At 41.3% G+C, this 17,202-nt stretch overlaps 1 protein-coding gene across 4 annotated transcripts in view; it reads right to left on the bottom strand.

Annotated features, from left to right (window-relative positions):
• The window catches only part of Ranbp3l (RAN binding protein 3 like), a 56,115-nt gene that overhangs the window by 11,354 nt on the left and 27,559 nt on the right, over positions 1–17,202 (bottom strand). For 3 of the 4 annotated variants that reach the window (XM_021183869.2, XM_029469550.1, XM_029469551.1), the window contains exons 6-11: positions 13,721–13,792; positions 12,747–12,889; positions 8,218–8,324; positions 6,158–6,242; positions 1,543–1,645; positions 41–165 (exon numbers count right to left, since the gene is read on the bottom strand). In XM_021183869.2, coding sequence (XP_021039528.1) covers positions 41–165; positions 1,543–1,645; positions 6,158–6,242; positions 8,218–8,324; positions 12,747–12,889; positions 13,721–13,792 — 635 coding nt within the window. The remainder of the gene's footprint in view (positions 1–40; positions 166–1,542; positions 1,646–6,157; positions 6,243–8,217; positions 8,325–12,746; positions 12,890–13,720; positions 13,793–17,202) is intronic. The other variant, XM_029469552.1, reaches the window with a different exon arrangement.

Raw genomic sequence — 17,202 nt, 5'->3', positions numbered from 1 at the left:
TATATATATATATATATGTATGTATATATATCATACAAACCTTTAACACATTATGTTCAGTTTCTTCTCCTGTTATAACATCAATCTTCTCAAGCAAGCATTTTTGTGATGGTTTGGAGGAAAAAGCAGCAGCTGATTCGACTAGGGATATGTTTTCAATCGAGTCTGTTTCAAAGAAATACAGGAGAAAAAATATGTAAGATTGCTTTCTCTGCAATGGAACTTGTTTGCTATATCTTCTTACCTTACACTTTAAAGGCCAAACTGTTTAATAAACAGATTTAAGCCACCTAATTTACTTTCCCATAGTATTAAGCCAGTAATTTTAAAGTTTCTTATATGTTTTAATCCTTGTCAAAACTTTTTTCAGTAGTGGGTTATAGGCTTTTTAAACTGTGTGGATATTAAGTAAATGTCATTAAAAATAAGAGACAAGGGGCTGGAGAGATAACTCAGGGATTCAGAGTGCTGTCCACTGTTCAGAAGACCCAACTTCTTCTTTTTTTAAAAAAAATTATTAGATATTTTCTTCATTTACATTTCAAATGCTATCCTGAAAGTCCCCCACCCTGCTCCCCTACCCACCCACTCCCACTTCTTGGCCCTGGTGTTCTTCTGTACTGAGGCATATAAAGTTTGCAAGACCTAGGGGCCTCTCTTTCCAATGATGGCCGACTAGGCCATCTTTTGATACATATGCAGCTAGAGACACAAGCTCTGAGGGTACTGGTTAGTTCATATTGTTGTTCCACCTATAGGATTGCAAATCCCCCCAGCTCCTTGGATACTTTCTCTAGCTCCTCCATTGGGGGACCTGTGTTCCATCCAATAGCTGACTATGAGCATCCACTTCTGTATTTGCCAGGCACTGGCATAGCCTCATATGAGACAGCTATATCAGGGTCCTGTCAGCAATATCTTGCTGGCATATGCAATAGTGTCCGAGTTTGGTGGCTGATTATGGGATGGATCCCCGGGTGGGGCAGTCTCTGGATGGTTCATCCTTTCATCTTAGCTCCAAACTTTGTCTCTGCAACTCCTTCCATGGGTATTTTGTTCCCTGTTCTAAGGAGGAATGAAGTATCTACACGCTGGTCTTCCTTCTTGAGTTTCTTGTGTTTTGCAAATTGTATCTTGGGTATTCTAAGTTTCTGGGCTAATATCCACTTATCAGTGAGTGCATATCTAATGACTTCTTTTGTGATTGGGTTACCTCACTTAGGATGATGTCCTCCAGGTCCATCCATTTGCCTAAGAATTTCATAAATGCACTGTTTTTAATAGCTGAGTAGTACTCCATTGTGTAAATGCACCACGTTTTCTGTCTCCATTCCTCTGCTGAGGGGGGACCCAACTCCTATTCCCCCGCATTCACATTGATGGTTATTGTAACACCAGTCCCAAAGGATCTGCTGCCCTCTGCTGGTCTTTCTGAGTACACACATCATGCATATAAAGCACTCATACACATAAAAACTCAGAAAACAAAAATAACAACAAAAGCAAAACCAATAGGAGACATTGAAGTTAAATATTTCTTACTTGAATTTGAAACAGCATTAGGGAATTTCAGAACAGATTTGAATGTTTTTTCCTTGGCATATGAAAGATTTTGAAGTGGAGGCTGAGTAAGTTTTTGAGTGCCCTAAGTGGGAGAAAATATGCACTGTTTAATCTTATGCCTAGATATTTGCATTAAAGCCAAAATATAGATTTTTCTTTCTCAACACAGCACACTGGGTTTTTGTTCCAGGCTCCCTCTGCACAAAGAACTGGGTGACCATCATGAAGCATTGTCAAAAACAGAACCCACTTATCCCAACCTGTCCAGATGGGTCTGGTTTTAGGGAAATAAGAGAAGCTGGAGTAGCAGAGAGCACACAGAGTGGCTGTCCCTCTGTGTTGTCCCTCTGTGTCCCACCAGGCTGACCAAAGCACCATTGGATTCTCTTACAGTGTTTTTCAGGGATTCCAGAGATTAACCACTGCTGTCTATTTCCAGGAAAGAAAACTGCACTAGTTGTTTCAGAGAACAGGAATCCTAAGTTTTCCTCTGATAGTGTTTGTCAGCACCTCTGTATGTGTGTGTGTGTGTGTGTGTGTGTGTGTGTGTGTGTGTGTGTGTGTAGGACTGCACATGCACATGTGTGAAGATCAGAGAACAGTTTGCTGGAATCAGTTTCTTTCTTCCACCATGTGGGTCCCTCCGGTCAAGCTCAGCTCACCAAGCTTCACAGCTAGAGCTTTACCTCTGTGTCATCCCCCCCATCCCCCCACCCTCCTCCACCAACAGTTATTTGCAACACAGTTGTATATCTGCTGTGACAAAAGACCTTTGGGGTGCCACTTGGCAGGAATCTGACATTAGGCCATGACAAAGAAGTAAGTTCAGGCATAGACCTGAGACCTGACTTTGGCCAAGAACAAGGACAAGGAAGTAAGAATCTGATTCTAGGGTAAAACAAAGAAGTAGGCTCAGATATCTTGATCATCCTTAGAAACAGCAATCACCTGAGAGATCATGGTGAAAGAAAATAAAACTTGAGACCTGTGATTCATGTAATTTTTGTCAAATAGCCCAAAGAGTTGTTTGTGAGCTTTGAAACCTGGGGCTGAGAACATAGCAGAACAGGCCAGGACATGCCCGGCCCGTCGTTAAGACATTCCTGAGTCTGCTTGGCCATAAAGATAAAGAGAATGACATGTTCAGACTGGCCCAATGCCTCCCTATCTCCTGCCTTTCTGACCTAAGTTAAATGTTATCTGCATGTACAGTCTGCTGATGTTTAAATGGGCCAATCATGTGAAACCGCACCAATTCCTCCCCCAGCCCCAACCCCTTTTCTATAAAACTCCCTATCTTCCAAGTCTCGTGGTTGAATCCACTGTCTCCTGTGTGAGATACATTTCGATCCAGAGCTCCACCATTAAGCGGTCAAATCCACTGTTTCCTGCGTGAGATATGTTTCGACCCAGAGCTCTGCCATTAAACTACCTCATGTTTTTACATCAAGGCGTTCAGTTCTGTTCATGATTCTTGGGTGCATGCCGAATCGGGAATTGAGTGGGGGTTTCCCCACTAGGTTCTTTCAATGGGACTTTGTGTTTATTGTCTTGCTTGATCCCTCATTGAATTGCTCATCCTTAATACCTGCATGTAATTAAAATGGTATAAAAGCGGATTGGAAAAAATTAAACCTGCCTTCACTCTTAGAATTGACTGAGGCCATACTACAATGTTGTCTTATTGTCTTTTTTCTTTTTAATCCTCACTCCTGCACTGGAGAACCTATTGACTGACTGAGCTGGCTTGATCAAAAGACTGTATAGAAAAGATGAACAACTGCGCTAGTCATAGCTCTGTGTGCAACTCCCTGCAGAATGGTAAATGTGGAACAGTGCTACTTAAGAAGACATTCAAATCTTGCCTTTATGAACTCAAGATTCTTCCGTGTTATTGAACAGGAAATCAGTATAGTCCCTGTAACTAGGTAATGATGGAATGTAAGCGTTTTCACTTTAAGAAAATAGAAATGCCGGCTCAAATAGATCAGTGACTCATTCCAAAAGCACACAGTCAACCAACAAGCCAGGAATGCACCTTGACCCCTGTATCACAAGGCTATGGGTTCACAAGGTTAATTAGAGGAAAAACACAAACTCTCTGGACTGTTCCAACATCTTGGGATATCCTCTTTGAGAGAAATGGGAAGCTTCAGTCCTTTTATAAGCTACATCCAATACATCCATGAGAAATACTGACAAGCACTCCCTCAGACCGAACCTCTGTGGTCCCAATTGTATCTTGTTCTCCTATGTGTCTCTGTCTCCTTTCCTACATTGTAAGCCTCTCTAGAGTACAGCCTGCTTTAGCTTTGCATAACCACTTAGGTGGACTTCAAACCTGGAAAAATAAAATACAAAATTAACAAAGTTTCTCCTTCTTCTTCTTCTTCTTCTTCTTCTTCTTCTTCTTCTTCTTCTTCTTCTTCTTCTTCTTCTTCTTCTTCTTCTTCTTCTTCTTCTCTTCTTCTTCTTCTTCTTCTCTTCTTCTTCTTCTTCTTCTTCTTCTTCTTCTTCTTCTTCTTCTTCTTCTTCTTCTTCTTCTTCTTCTTCCTCTCCCCCTTCCTCCCTCTCCCCTCCTCCTCCCCGTTCCTTCTTTTCTGTCTGTCTGAGATAGTCTCACTATTTAAAGCAGGCTGACCTCAAACTGTCTATCCTTCTACCTTAACCTGCCAGTGCTAGGGTGTGAGGCATGGACCAGCACCACCAGTTAGAACTGGCCTTCTTGGGAATGACAGAAGGGTACTTTAAGCTAAAAGGCCACAGAACTACCTTTGCAATTGAGGACAATTCTGGTTATACCTACAACAAGCAAGATCCAAAACCCAACTGACTGAGGAAAGCCCTAAAAATCTTGGAATCAGCTAGCTTTGAGAGTCTTTTCCGTTTTATTAGCATATGCTAATGTACAAGATAATGCATTTGTTGTAGCATTCTGTGCATTCGTGCATGTGTGTGTACATGTGTGTGTATCATGCATTTGTAGTATATGTGCACTTGTGAGTGTGCAGCAGTGCAGTGCAGGCATGCAGAGGCCAGAGGAGGAAGATATTGGTGCTCCCCTCTATTGCTCTCTACCTAGTCCCATGAAACCCCTTACTCCCTCGCTTGGGAGAAGCTTGCCATTTTAGCTAGGCTAGTTTTCACACAGGCCCTGAAGATTCAAACAAAGATTCTCATTCTTCCATAGCAAATGCTCATACCCGCTGAGCCGTCTCCCCAGCCCCTCATTTGTGACAATGTAACATTTTCATACATACTTACCATGTTCTTTGATCATTAGAGTCTCTGCCACGTCATTAACCTGCCTCATATAACAGTAACCCTAAGACCCCTAGGTCCAGCTCAGACATCACCCTAGTTTAAGTAAAGCTGGAAAACCCTGTGAGGCAGAGATGTGTGCAGGCAGGCTACAGCTTTTCCAGTTTGCTCTTCCTTGCTTCCAGTTATACTGTCTTAGAAATCAAAGTTTTGAGCAAGGCCCAACAGCTGGGAGTTTAAATAAGAATGATAGCAATAGCCAGGCAATGGTGGCGAATGCCTTTAATCCCAGCATGGAAGAGGCAGAGCCAGGCAGATTTCTATGAGTTTGAGACCAGTCTGGTCTACAGAGTGAGTTCCAGGACAGCCAGGGCTGTCACACAGAGAAATTCTGTCTTGAAAAACAAAACCAACCAACCAACCAAACAAGAATTGGAGTTTTCACTTGACAAGTATATTTTCTAGACAAGTAAAACACCCAGACTTTTTCTTTTCAAATGTAAAGAGTTATATATGCTTTTCAAAGTAAACGTTCAGCTGTGGTTAATAAGAATGTATTGGTTCATTCTTGTAAACAGGGGACATTTATTCAGTAGTGTAACCAGTGAGACCCAGTAACCTCTCTTTCATGCTCAGGCAAGGAACTCTAACTTCAGTGGCTCACAGGAAAGGAAGCCATGAATGCAGGATGGAGACTTGGGAACAGCTCCAGCAGGAGAGGGAGGAAGAGGAGAGTGGGGGAGGGGTGTGAAAATGGCAAAAAGTCATAGCATAGGAAGCTGTCAAACGATTTTTTTAAAGTTAAAGAAAAAATGCTGCTGAAAATACCATATTAAAACATTACTGAGTTTATCCAACTGCTGCATGTTTCTGAGAGTTCCGTGGGTACTTTGGGCTCAACACAAGTCAAAGATCTGTTGGACTCTATGGCAATGTGTCCCCCTGTGTGTGTGTATGGGGGGTGCTTCAAATGACCCTTCACAGGGACCATCATGCATATGAGATATTTACATTTTAATTCATTACAGGAGCAAAATTACAGTTCTTAAGCAGCAACAAAATGATTTTATGGTGTGTGTGTGTGGGGGGGGGGTCACCACAACATGAGGGACTGAGTTAAAGGGTTGCAGAGGTAGGCAGGTTCAGAAGCACTGCTCTATGGGTTTCATATCTATTATTCAAACAGATAGGACATGCTTCCCAAAGCCTTTTACAGTTAAAGAAATTGTGACTTTTAACCCAGCACTAAGAAGTGGCTTGAACTGAATGCTAATTAATTTGCCTTCAGAGATGTGAACAACAGTTCCTCTAAGGTAATTTATCAAAAGCTTACCAAAACTCTTTCAATCATGTTTTCTCCAAATACGAAGTCAGAACTGCAGCTTGTAAAAGAACACTTATCTTCCTTTGGTTGGCATCTACAGAAAAGAAAAAAAAAAGTGTTTGGTATCTTAAATTTGTGGATGGAGCCACTTTCAACTTTAGCCAGTAAAATAATTAGGTGGCTTAATATGTTTTTATAGAAGGTAAACACACTGCTTTGTGCAGATGAAATGGATGAGAAGCGAGAGGGAAAACGTGAGCTAAGGACTCCCAAGGGTAATATTCAGAAGATTGTTGCTGACTGTTACAAGATTGGAGTTGACCTGTGTGGATGATCTCATTCACTTTGTGGGCTGCATGCTCAGCTGGAGGGCTGCCCATCCCTTATCTGGTTATACTCCAGACATCTCTATCATTAGTCTTTATCCCAAGTGGCCAGTGATGTTGCTAGCACTCCAAGGTCTTCAGGGTCTTATCAATTATTCTTGAGTGTGCATTGCCTTAATTCTTCTCCTCCAAGAAATTTTATTTTTTATATTAAAAAAATAATTGTTCTACACGATGAACAAAACCAAACATGTAGCCCTCTCTTGGTAGGTAGATGCACGAATGGTTCTCAGTGCATCCCTCTGACCTCATAGTTCTTTACTTGGATTCAGTGTACTCATGTGAGCCAGCATTTGTCCACAGCCAGTTTGTGTCCTTTCAGGCAAAACTTTCCAGTCATCAACAGTGATACTAACTAATGTGAACTTCTCACTCAACACATGTGCCCTGCTTTCCTCTTATCTGCACAACTAATGCCAATTAATCATAGCCAGCACCACTGATTAGAAAGAGGGAGAAAGGACATCAAGGAAAAAAGGAAGGGAGATTAATAGCAAGATAACTTGTACCATAAGTTTGGCCATATCTTTTTGAAATATTCCGACCCAAGTCCATGAGGTAATGAAGGCTATACAATATTATAATAATGATAATGAAGTAGCTGAGGTATTCTGAAGAGCTTTCCAAACTAAAGTTCTTATAAAATGTGATGGCTATTCCTGTTGTGAACTTGACTGCATCTGGAATGAACTACAGTCTAGAAATGGAGGACACACCTGTGATCCAGATCTTGAAGCTAGAAGATCACAGGCTTCAGACATAGATCTTGACAAGGAGATCTTGAGGCAGAGTGGCCATGAAAAGCTTAGCTCCAGGCAACATTATACGTGCCTTTAATCCCAGGAGACTCAGGCAAGCAGATCTCTGAGTTCAAGGTCAGCCTGGGACAAAGCAAGTTCCAGATCCAGACCTTTAATCTGAGTCACAACTTCTGCTGGGACATTGGAAGAAGAGAGACTCACTCTTGTTCACCTGCTTGCATTTACTTGCCAGCCCATCTGTTGGAACCTATTTCTTCAAGAGCCCAGCTTATACAGAAGACCTGCTGAAACAGCTAGCCTCGTGGGACTGAGCAACTACTAGATTGTTGAACTTCCCATTCACAGCTGCCCATTGCTGGGTTAGTTGGACTGCAGACTGTAAGTCATTACAGTAAATTGCCCTAATATAGAGAGACATTCTATAAGTTCTGTGACTCTAGAGAACCCTGACTAATATGTAAAGCACGTTTTCAGACGAATGTTAATTTATTCATACGATATCAGAAAATTACAGTATATGGAGAGTTGAAGTGGGTCAAAGGAAACAAAAAGGTAAAGGAAACTTCTTGGGTTTCTCATGAGATTGAACATCCCTATTCAGAGAATTGCCAGTACAAAAATCTCCCAAATCTGAAACACATTGAGGAATGATATCATAAGTAAAAAATTCCTGGCCTCATATAATGGGTCATAGTCAAAACTCATTAAAAAATATTGTATACAAGTACATTAAGATTACACACCTAAGGTGTGTGTAAATCTGTGTTCGTGAATTTTGTGTTTAGAGTTGATCTCATCCCTAAGATATTAGTTACCATATGTGCATTCAGATGTCACAAAAATCTAAAAGAAAGAAATCTGAAACCCTTCTAGTCGCAAACACTTTGGAGAAGGAGCACACGAGTTGTGTTGACTGTTTTACCCCGATGGTGCCTCTGAGATGCATGGCTCAGTAGACAGCTGGACTGAGCTTCTGGCATTCGGTAAATTTCCACTTAGTAAACTAGAGGAATGTCCAACTTCAGGAATCTGGAAAAAGGAAAAAGAAAAAAAGAATGAAGAAGCCAATCTGAAAGTTCATTAGACTTGCTATGTCTACAGCCACACGTGTTAATCGTTTCCTGTGTGCAGATACGCGCCAGCCCTTCCTGCACCTCATCCCACGTGCTCCTCACAGCTCTGTGCACTCCGTACTTCCACTGCCCACAGTCTACATGCGAGCCGACTGACAGACCTTAGAGAGCTCACCCAAATCACACACCCAAGTGGGAATGACGCTAACTAAGGACAAGTCTTTCTGACCCCAGAGACCACATTCTTCTTAGACCTACAAAGCACATGGATATATTCCATCCACTGGGTTTAATTATTATTTCTGGATCAGTAGAATTACTTTTTAGGACTATTTAATCTCTGAAAATATCCTAAGAGCTCCACTAGTGTAAGAGGAAACTGCCCATTTTTTCATCCTGACATTTTCCATGGGTAACTGAGCCAGCTGAAGCTGGTTTTGAGCATCTACATAAGGTGCACAGTCTATATTAATACCATAAGTGTGGGGAAGAGGGATTTTAGAGTTGGAGTAAGTCTAGCTATAAAAAACTCATCTGGTCCAATATTTACTGTGCTTTTGGACATCTCTCTTCCCCTGGTAGGGATCTGCAAATTTGTTCTGGGGGTGAGTTCATGTTTTCAAAGGGTTCTGTTTCCACTTGAATTTTTATACCAATCAATAAAAGTATTAACGTTTCCCTCTTATAATGGGGTCCTGCAAGCTGACAAAAGCCTACAAGAGAGCATGTATGTGCTGATGACCTTGTTACTAAAACAAATTACCCTTCAGTCTAAATGATAGATGTTATTCTTCGTTGTGTAAAGAAGTTTAAGGTATGTTTGCCTTGATTTATACACAATAAATGGAGATTGCAGAATGTAAGTTTTTAAAAATATGTAATAAGAAAGCAGAGAGAGCACTGTTTAGGGAGCACTATTTGAAAGAAGGAATAGGACCAGCAGGAGAGGAGGGATGAAGATGCTATATATGCACGGAGAGGCTATAATGTGTATGCTAAATAAGAGGAATTTTCTTTTTAGGAGCTAATGATCAAACTCAGGGCCTTGTGCTTGCAGGGCAAGTGCTCTACCACTAAGTCAATTCCCCAATTCCTTGTAAATATTTCTCTAACTTTTTGAGATCATAATATAATTATGTTATTTCCCCATTTCCTTTCCTCTCTCCAAATCTTCCCAAATGCTTTTCCGTGCTCTTTCCAATTCACAGCCTCTTTTTCTCACTAACTCTTGTTACATACACACCTGCATTCATGTATATATGCAAATTCCTAAATACACAAACACACCATGCTTAGTCTGTGTAATGTTATTTACATGTGTATGTTTTCAGGACTGAGCATTCCATAAAGTCTCACCAACAGGACTGTCTAAACACAAGCTGAACACATACGACAGTAATAATTATACTAAAATGGACCAGATCAGGAGAAGTGAGGAGACAGCGCACAAGGCCTCAACCCTACACAATGGACAGGCAACTAAGCCATGATGACAGCAGGAGAAACAGTCTCCCACAAGGAAGAACATACCAGTTGATTTTCTAATACCAACAGGGAAAGTTTTAAAGACTATAAGAAACAGTGTTACCAAAGTGTCTTAGTTAGGGTTTCTATTGCTGTGTTGGAAACACCCTGAACAAAAATCAAATTAGGGAGTAGCTACTTGTATTCCAATGTTAATTGGGTCCCCCAAAACTGTTTGTATGAGCAGATCTACAGGTAGCTTCTGGGACCCTGTCCTCAGTTAATTTTGATTGGTAAAGATGTCAGCAGCCAAGAGCTGGGGAGAAGAGACACAGGCAGAGTTTTTTAGATTTTCTGGGCTTGGGACATAGACGAAGGAGTGGGAGGAGAGGCACCATGTGTTAAGAGTGTTCTGGCCAGAGAAGAGCCCTGATGTAAAGGGGCCAAGAGAATGTGGCCCACAGGGCTGCTACTCAATAGGATCAAGAGCAGCCAAGATGGGACATAGAAATTAGTTAACAGTAATTCAGAGTTATTGTCAGGAGGTAGATTCTACATGGAAGTTAGGCAGATGCCCAGCTATCTACAGTGCTGCTTAAGACACACACAGAAAGACTGTGTGTGTGTGTGTGTGTGTCTTTTATCAGGAAGCATAAGCCATTGAGATGGGTAACAAACCCACTCTGGGATTTACTAATATATTTTACTACAGTTTATTTGGCTTACCCTTCCAGATCATAGTTCTTCATTGGAGGAAGTCAGGACAAGAATTAAACAGAACAGGATCGTGGAGTCAGGAGCTGATGCAGAGGCCATGGAGGGGTGCTGCTGACTGCCTTGCTTCCCGTGGCTTGCTCAGCAAGTCTGCTTATAGAACCCAGGATCACCAGCCCAGGGATGGGGCCACCCACCATGAGCTGAGCCCTCCCCAACTAATCACTAATTGAGAAAATGTGTTACAGCTGGATCTCACAGAGGCATTTCCTCAACTCAGGCTTCTTCCTCTCTGAAGACTCCAGCTTCTGTCAGGTTGACACATAAGACCACCCAACATACAAAGCTTATATTTTCATTAAACGTTTATACTATTAACGTTACATTAAACGTTATACTATATTATGGTGCCCTGTTTTGGTTTGTAGTTCTTTAATTATGAGTGACAGCGAATATTTTTATTAAAAAGTAACAGGGTGGACACTGATTTATCAAGTTTTGATATGTGTCAATAAGGAATATAAGTCTATAAATTCACTTTAGGATAATTTTCACATTATCTACAAATTACATCCACTTAGTTAAGCTGGAGTCATAGAATTTCATTTCATTGAAATTCATAGAATTTCATTTCATTCCAAAGACCATCATACAACAGAAAAGTCAGTAATAGGCATATCCAGCTGGGCCTCTCATCTAGCTAGGACATCCCTATTCATTAGACCTTTAAATTATGAAGAAATATTTGCAAACCAGAGCTGGAGCCTTTCTGTTTTATAATTTAGGCAGAAAAAAAGGTGATAAATAATAAATTGCAGTCTTGAGATTCTGAGCTCAGTGCCCAGAAAACCAAGTGCAATAGCAAACATTTATAATCCCAGGGCTGGGCAGTAGGGAGGCAGATTTCTAGGGCTGCTGGCCAGGTAGCCTAATTGTCAAGCTCTGAACCAATGAGTGACCCTGTCTCAAAGCACAGGAAAGGGCTCCTGGTAGATGACACTCAAGGTAGTTCTCTGACCTGCAAATGTACACCCATGCACGTCCATGCCCAGAGGAGATTTATAAAAGTCATGGCAAGGAACAAATTTGGATGTAATAACATAATAAAATCTTGGCCTATACTTACACCATTCCAAAATGCTGTGTAAATTTTCAAAAATTTCCTTACAAAACTTAAGACTAATTTAACACCTTACTCTCCAGTATTCCTAAATAGATAAAAGTAATTACAAAATTATAGTTGACGATAATTTTTAGTAATATACTAATCTAAAATTAAGATTGTGTTTTACCTTATAAATTACTTGTCATCTGCTGTGCTTAATTGATTAAATTATTATTAAAAATCACAATGGGCCTCACAAAATCCTATCTTACAAAGAAGATGGCTTGGAAGCATAACAATTTTGGAAACCGCTAAACCCGTTCAAATCCCTTGTTTTCGCTGATGGTAGAGTACTGGGTGCCTGGCTTGGTTAAGTGTAGATAGTTCTGGGCAAGACTGATTTCCACTCTGCTTTCTTCCTTAATCAAAATGGCTGATATACCTCACTGCCATGTCTTACTGTCACTGTGTTCAGGGAAAGCCAGTTGAACAACCTCAAGTGACTGAAGACAAATGGCTGACGGAATAACTCAAATTCCCACCACCTAAGCTGTGTCCCCATTCCTCCTGAGTACCACAGCTAGAGCTGCAGTCGCAGAACCTCCTGGAGCCCCACATCTGCATGCCCCACACAAAGGCTCTCGCCTTAGGAGAGCTTGCAGTCAGGGATTCAGACCTTCTGGTATTCAGAAGCGATACATCTCTGGAAGCTGCTAAGTTCCCCTACCCCACCTCTGCACCCTGTGTATGTAATTTTTGCTGCTATTATCCATGAAGATGTGTCTAGTGTGAACTAAGCTGACAAAGCTTGCTTCACTGTGATGTTGGACAGCTGGGGATGCAGAACACCTTACCCATTATTTGACTACAGTTTCCGCCCGTGCCCATCTCATTGCCTCCCCCGCCCCTCCGCGTTTTATACTGTCATCATTCTGGCAGTCCTACTACGCTCATGAATTCCCACTGCCTGCCGCACAGTTTTTCCACTTGAGAGTGACAGCAACTACAAAATCTGGTCCGGGGAACACTCTCTCATTTCCTAAGATTACCAAGAACATTTTCACTGTCGCTTCTGTTACCAAGGATTTTTCTTACCTCGTGCTCGGCCTTTTCCTTAGTTTTGTAGGATTTCGATGCACCGGGCCCAAATGTTGTGCCTGCTTTCTGACAGCTCTGAGTTTGAGACGGCTGCAGAACAGGGGGTCTTAGAACCTGTTCCGAAGATCTCACGGGGGGTCCTTAAGACAGCAGAATGAAAGGATCAATAAATTGTTAATGAAATGCTGCTTTGTCCCTATTTTTAAATAATGCTTTAGAAAAAAAAATTATCACAACTGAATTTTCAGAGACCAAAGTCAGTGCAGTCCGTGAATCGCCCACTGCTTACTTTCTGCCTAGCTTTTTGCCAAATTAGTGTTTCTTTTGATCACGCGGCTTGTCTAACCAAATATTTTTATCCTTCATGTTCTGTCACTCTGTCCTGTCTATATACACCCTACACCCAACACCACACACACACACACACACACACACACACACACACACACACACGGGGGAGAAAGAGACATTAAAATATGCATGGTAAGCAGAAGCCATAGACTGTAGTCATATGGGGTCATTAGTCTACCTACTTTTCTAAATTATTTAGAAAACCTTAAAATTTATTTCTTTTTATCTCTTCTCTAAATATGCCTCCCTTGAAACTTTGGGTTTCCACCAGTGTTCCGAGCTTCCTTTCTCTTTCGCTAAAGCTTCCCCCCTCCACGTGACTGCTTATCCACCAAGTGTCTGACCTTCAAGACAGCCTCAATGGCGTGGCTTTGTCCCCTTCTCTTCTCCAGGCAGCTATGGGGGTTATAGAGCTTGCTGGACCTGTTGTTATTCTTCTAAGTTTTAACACAATTTCCCTTGTACCTCAACTAAGTAAGTAAGTAAGTGAATGGATGGATGGATGGATGGATGGATGGATGGATGGATGGATGGATGGATGGATGGATAATGGATAGATGGATAAGTAATAGATGATGAGACATAGAATTTCAGGGGTTCTTGAAATGGAAGATTCATACCTTGCTCTATATTGTTCATGTCATCACTCCTTTGCAGCAGATGTGATGTCATAAAAACATTGTTTTTCCTCACTATAAGAAAAATCCAAACAAACAAACAAACAAACCAGGCCATTAAAAAAATTAAAAATTAAAAATTAAAAAAGTTTGCACTTTGGAGAAAAGGCTTGCTGAGGCATCACCAGTAGGTGTCGCTATTGGCACTAATGCCGCTAGAAAGTGGTGCTGATTGGAGGGCTGGTCTCAGTAACCGGGATTGCCAGGCGAGATTTGCTAACTACGTTTGCTCAATTCTCAAAAAGTCTAAAAGTAAACCTTTGATAGAAGAGGTAATCTTATTTATTATAATTAAATGGTGTGTTGTAGGAAATTTGCAGATTCTGCAAACCCCGAAGTGATACTGAACCCTGTGTGTGTCTGAATACCTCTCAGAGAATGCTACAAGACTGTTAAGAAATCCTTCACATCTTTTAAAAAATGATACTCAGGAGAGAAATAAAGATGGCAACTATGCTGGCTTCTTTGTTAGTTAATTAGTTTCTTTGCTGTTTGTCAACTTGACACAAGCTAGAGCCATCTTGGAAGAGGGAATATCACTCAAAAAAAAAAAAAAAAAAAACCCTACATAAAATAGGCCTTTAGGCAAGTCTGTGGGGGACCTCGTCCTGATTGATGCCAGGAGGATCCAGCACACTGTGGCCAGTGACACACCCGGGCAAGCTGTTGTTGAAGAAGCAAGCTGAGCATGCCTTAGAGGGTAAGCCAGGATGCAGCCCCATTGTCCCACCCTACCCCCGTGTCTGCTTCAGTTCTGGCCTCCAGGTTCTTGCTCTGATTTCCCTCTGTGGTGGACTATAAATTGTAAGGTAAAACATACCCGTTCCTCTCCTAAGTTGTTTCTCCTCAGTGTTTTGTCAAGGTAACAGAAACTAAACTATGGTAACAAAGATGCCAAGTTGTTTTCCTCTAGATGTTGTGGGTGCTGTGGGTTGGCTACCAGTATAGGATTTCTGGACTTTTCAAAGGGAGGCAATTGCCTTGATACTGCAAGTGGCCAGGCATCTAACTAATGACGATGACGACGACAAGAGACTAAGAAGCACTTCTTTAAGGTACTCTTCACCATACCATCCCGTGAATGTTGGGGTGGAATTGCTGTTCTAGCCAAAGTTGGATTTAGTAGTCTATTATCTGTATTGTTTGAAACAAATATAAATTGTACCATTTTCTCATTAATCTGAAGAGCATATATTAGAAATGCTGCTTACTGTATATGGGATGGATCCCCAGGTGGGGCAGTCTCTGGATGGCCTTTCCTCTAGTCTCTGCTCCACACTTTGTCTTTATATCTCCTCCCATGAGTATTTTGTTCCCCCTTCTAAGAAGGACCAAAGTATCCACACTTTGATCTTCCTTCTTCTTGAACCTCCTGTGGTCTGTGAATTCTATCTTGGGTAGTCTAAACTTTTGGGCTAATATCCACTTATCGGTGAGTGCATACCATGTGTGTTCTTTTGTGATTGGGTTACCTCACTCAGGATGATATTTTCTTTCTTTTTCTTTTTAAAGAATTATTTATGTATCTTATGTTTATGAGTAGTACACTATAGATGTCTTTAGAACACTAAAAGAGGGCATCGGGTCCCATTACAGATGGTTATGAGCCACCATGTGGTTGCTAGGAATTGAACTCAGGACCTCTGGAAGAGCAGCCAGTGCTCTTAACCGCTGAGTCATCTTTCCAGCTCCAGGGTGATATTTTCTAGTTCTATCCATTTGCCTAAGAATTTCATGAAGTCATTGTTTTTAGTAGCTGAGTAGTACTCCGATGTGTAAATGTACCACATTTTCTGTATCCATTCCTCTGTTGAGGGACATCTGGGTTCTTTCTACCTTCTGGCTATTATAAATAAGGCTGCTATGAACATAGTGGAACATGTGTCCTTATTACATGTTGGACCATCTTCTGGGTATACGCCCAGGAGTGGTATAGCTGGGTCCTCAGGTAATACTATGTTCAATTTTCTGAGGAAACGCCAAACTGATTTCCAGAGTGGTTGTACCAGCTTGCAATCTCACCAGCAATGGAGAAGTGTTCCTCTTTCTCTACATCCTTGCCAGCATCTGCTGTCACCTGAGTTTTTGATCTTAGCCATTCTGACTGGTGTCAGGTAGAATCTTGGGGTTGTTTTGATTTGCATTTCCCTCCTGGGGATCCATCCCATAGACAGTTACCAAACCCAGAATCTATTGTGGATGCCAACAAATACTTGCTGACAGGAGCCTGATATAGCTGTCTCCTGATAGGCTCTGCCAGTGCCTGACAAATACAGAGGTGGATGCTCTCAGTCAATCATTGGACTGAGCACAGGATCCTCAATGGAGGAACTAGAGAAAGGACCCAAGAAGCCTAAGGGGTTTGCAGTCCCATAGGAGGAATAACAATATGAACCAACCAGTACCCCCAGAGCTCCCAGGGACTAAACCACCAACCAAAGAGTATACAAGGAGGGACCCACAGCTCCAGACGCATATGCAGCAGAGGATGGCCTTGTTGGACATCAATGGGAGGAGAGGCCCTTGGTCCTGTGAATGCTCGATGGCCCACTGTAGGGGAATGCCAGGACAGGGAAATAGGAGTGGGTGGGTTGGTGAGCAGGATGAGATAGGAGGTTTTCGGAGGGGAAACGAAGAAAGGGGATAACATTTGAAATGTAAATAAAGAAAATATCTAATTAAAAGAAAAAGAAATGGTGCTTACTCATTAGTGCCTTCCAGTATGGTCATCCTTTGTGTATCTGATTTTTAAAGATGACATAATTACATAGATAAAGTAAAACTATCCCATTGTTTTACAAGGAAACATAGTAAAATAGAATGTTCTGTCCTTGGGATTAGCCTACCCCCATTTCTCTTATACAGCTTGCCACGTGGGTTCTGAAAGTCAGTTGAACTGAGCGGCATCTCTTCTGCCACTGGAAAGTGTCTGACACACTGCTGCACAGTTATGATTGTAATCCTTGTTATTAATATGGATTCATTGGTTTGAAAACTGAAGTTCTTAGGTAGAGAACAATCAATCAAAAAGAAAGAAGATAGATGATAGATGGTAGATGGATGATTGATAGACAGATAAATAGATTTAGATAGATGATTGATAGATAAATGAATAGATGATAGATAAATGATTGATAGATAAATAGATATGGATAGATAGATGACTGATAGATAAATGAATATATAGATGAGAGATAGATAAATGATTGATAGATAGATGATTGATAGCAAATAGATTTCATAGTAATAAATACTAGAAAATGCAGTTGATTGTTCAGTACAGACAAAAATACCCAAGAATGTAAGTCACTGTTTAATGTGGAGATAGTGCCAATCATTTCATTGTGCTAAACATTTCAGCATGATAAAATTGTTCAATTGCTCTTCCGGTCAGAAAAGCACCGGGGCAGCTGGGGCGCAGGGTC

This window comes from Mus caroli, chromosome 15 (genome assembly GCF_900094665.2).
Source record: "Mus caroli chromosome 15, CAROLI_EIJ_v1.1, whole genome shotgun sequence".
NCBI classification, from domain to species: Eukaryota; Metazoa; Chordata; class Mammalia; order Rodentia; family Muridae; genus Mus; species Mus caroli.
Note: the sequence above shows the minus strand (reverse complement) of the source record. Positions and strands in the feature narration are given on the sequence as shown.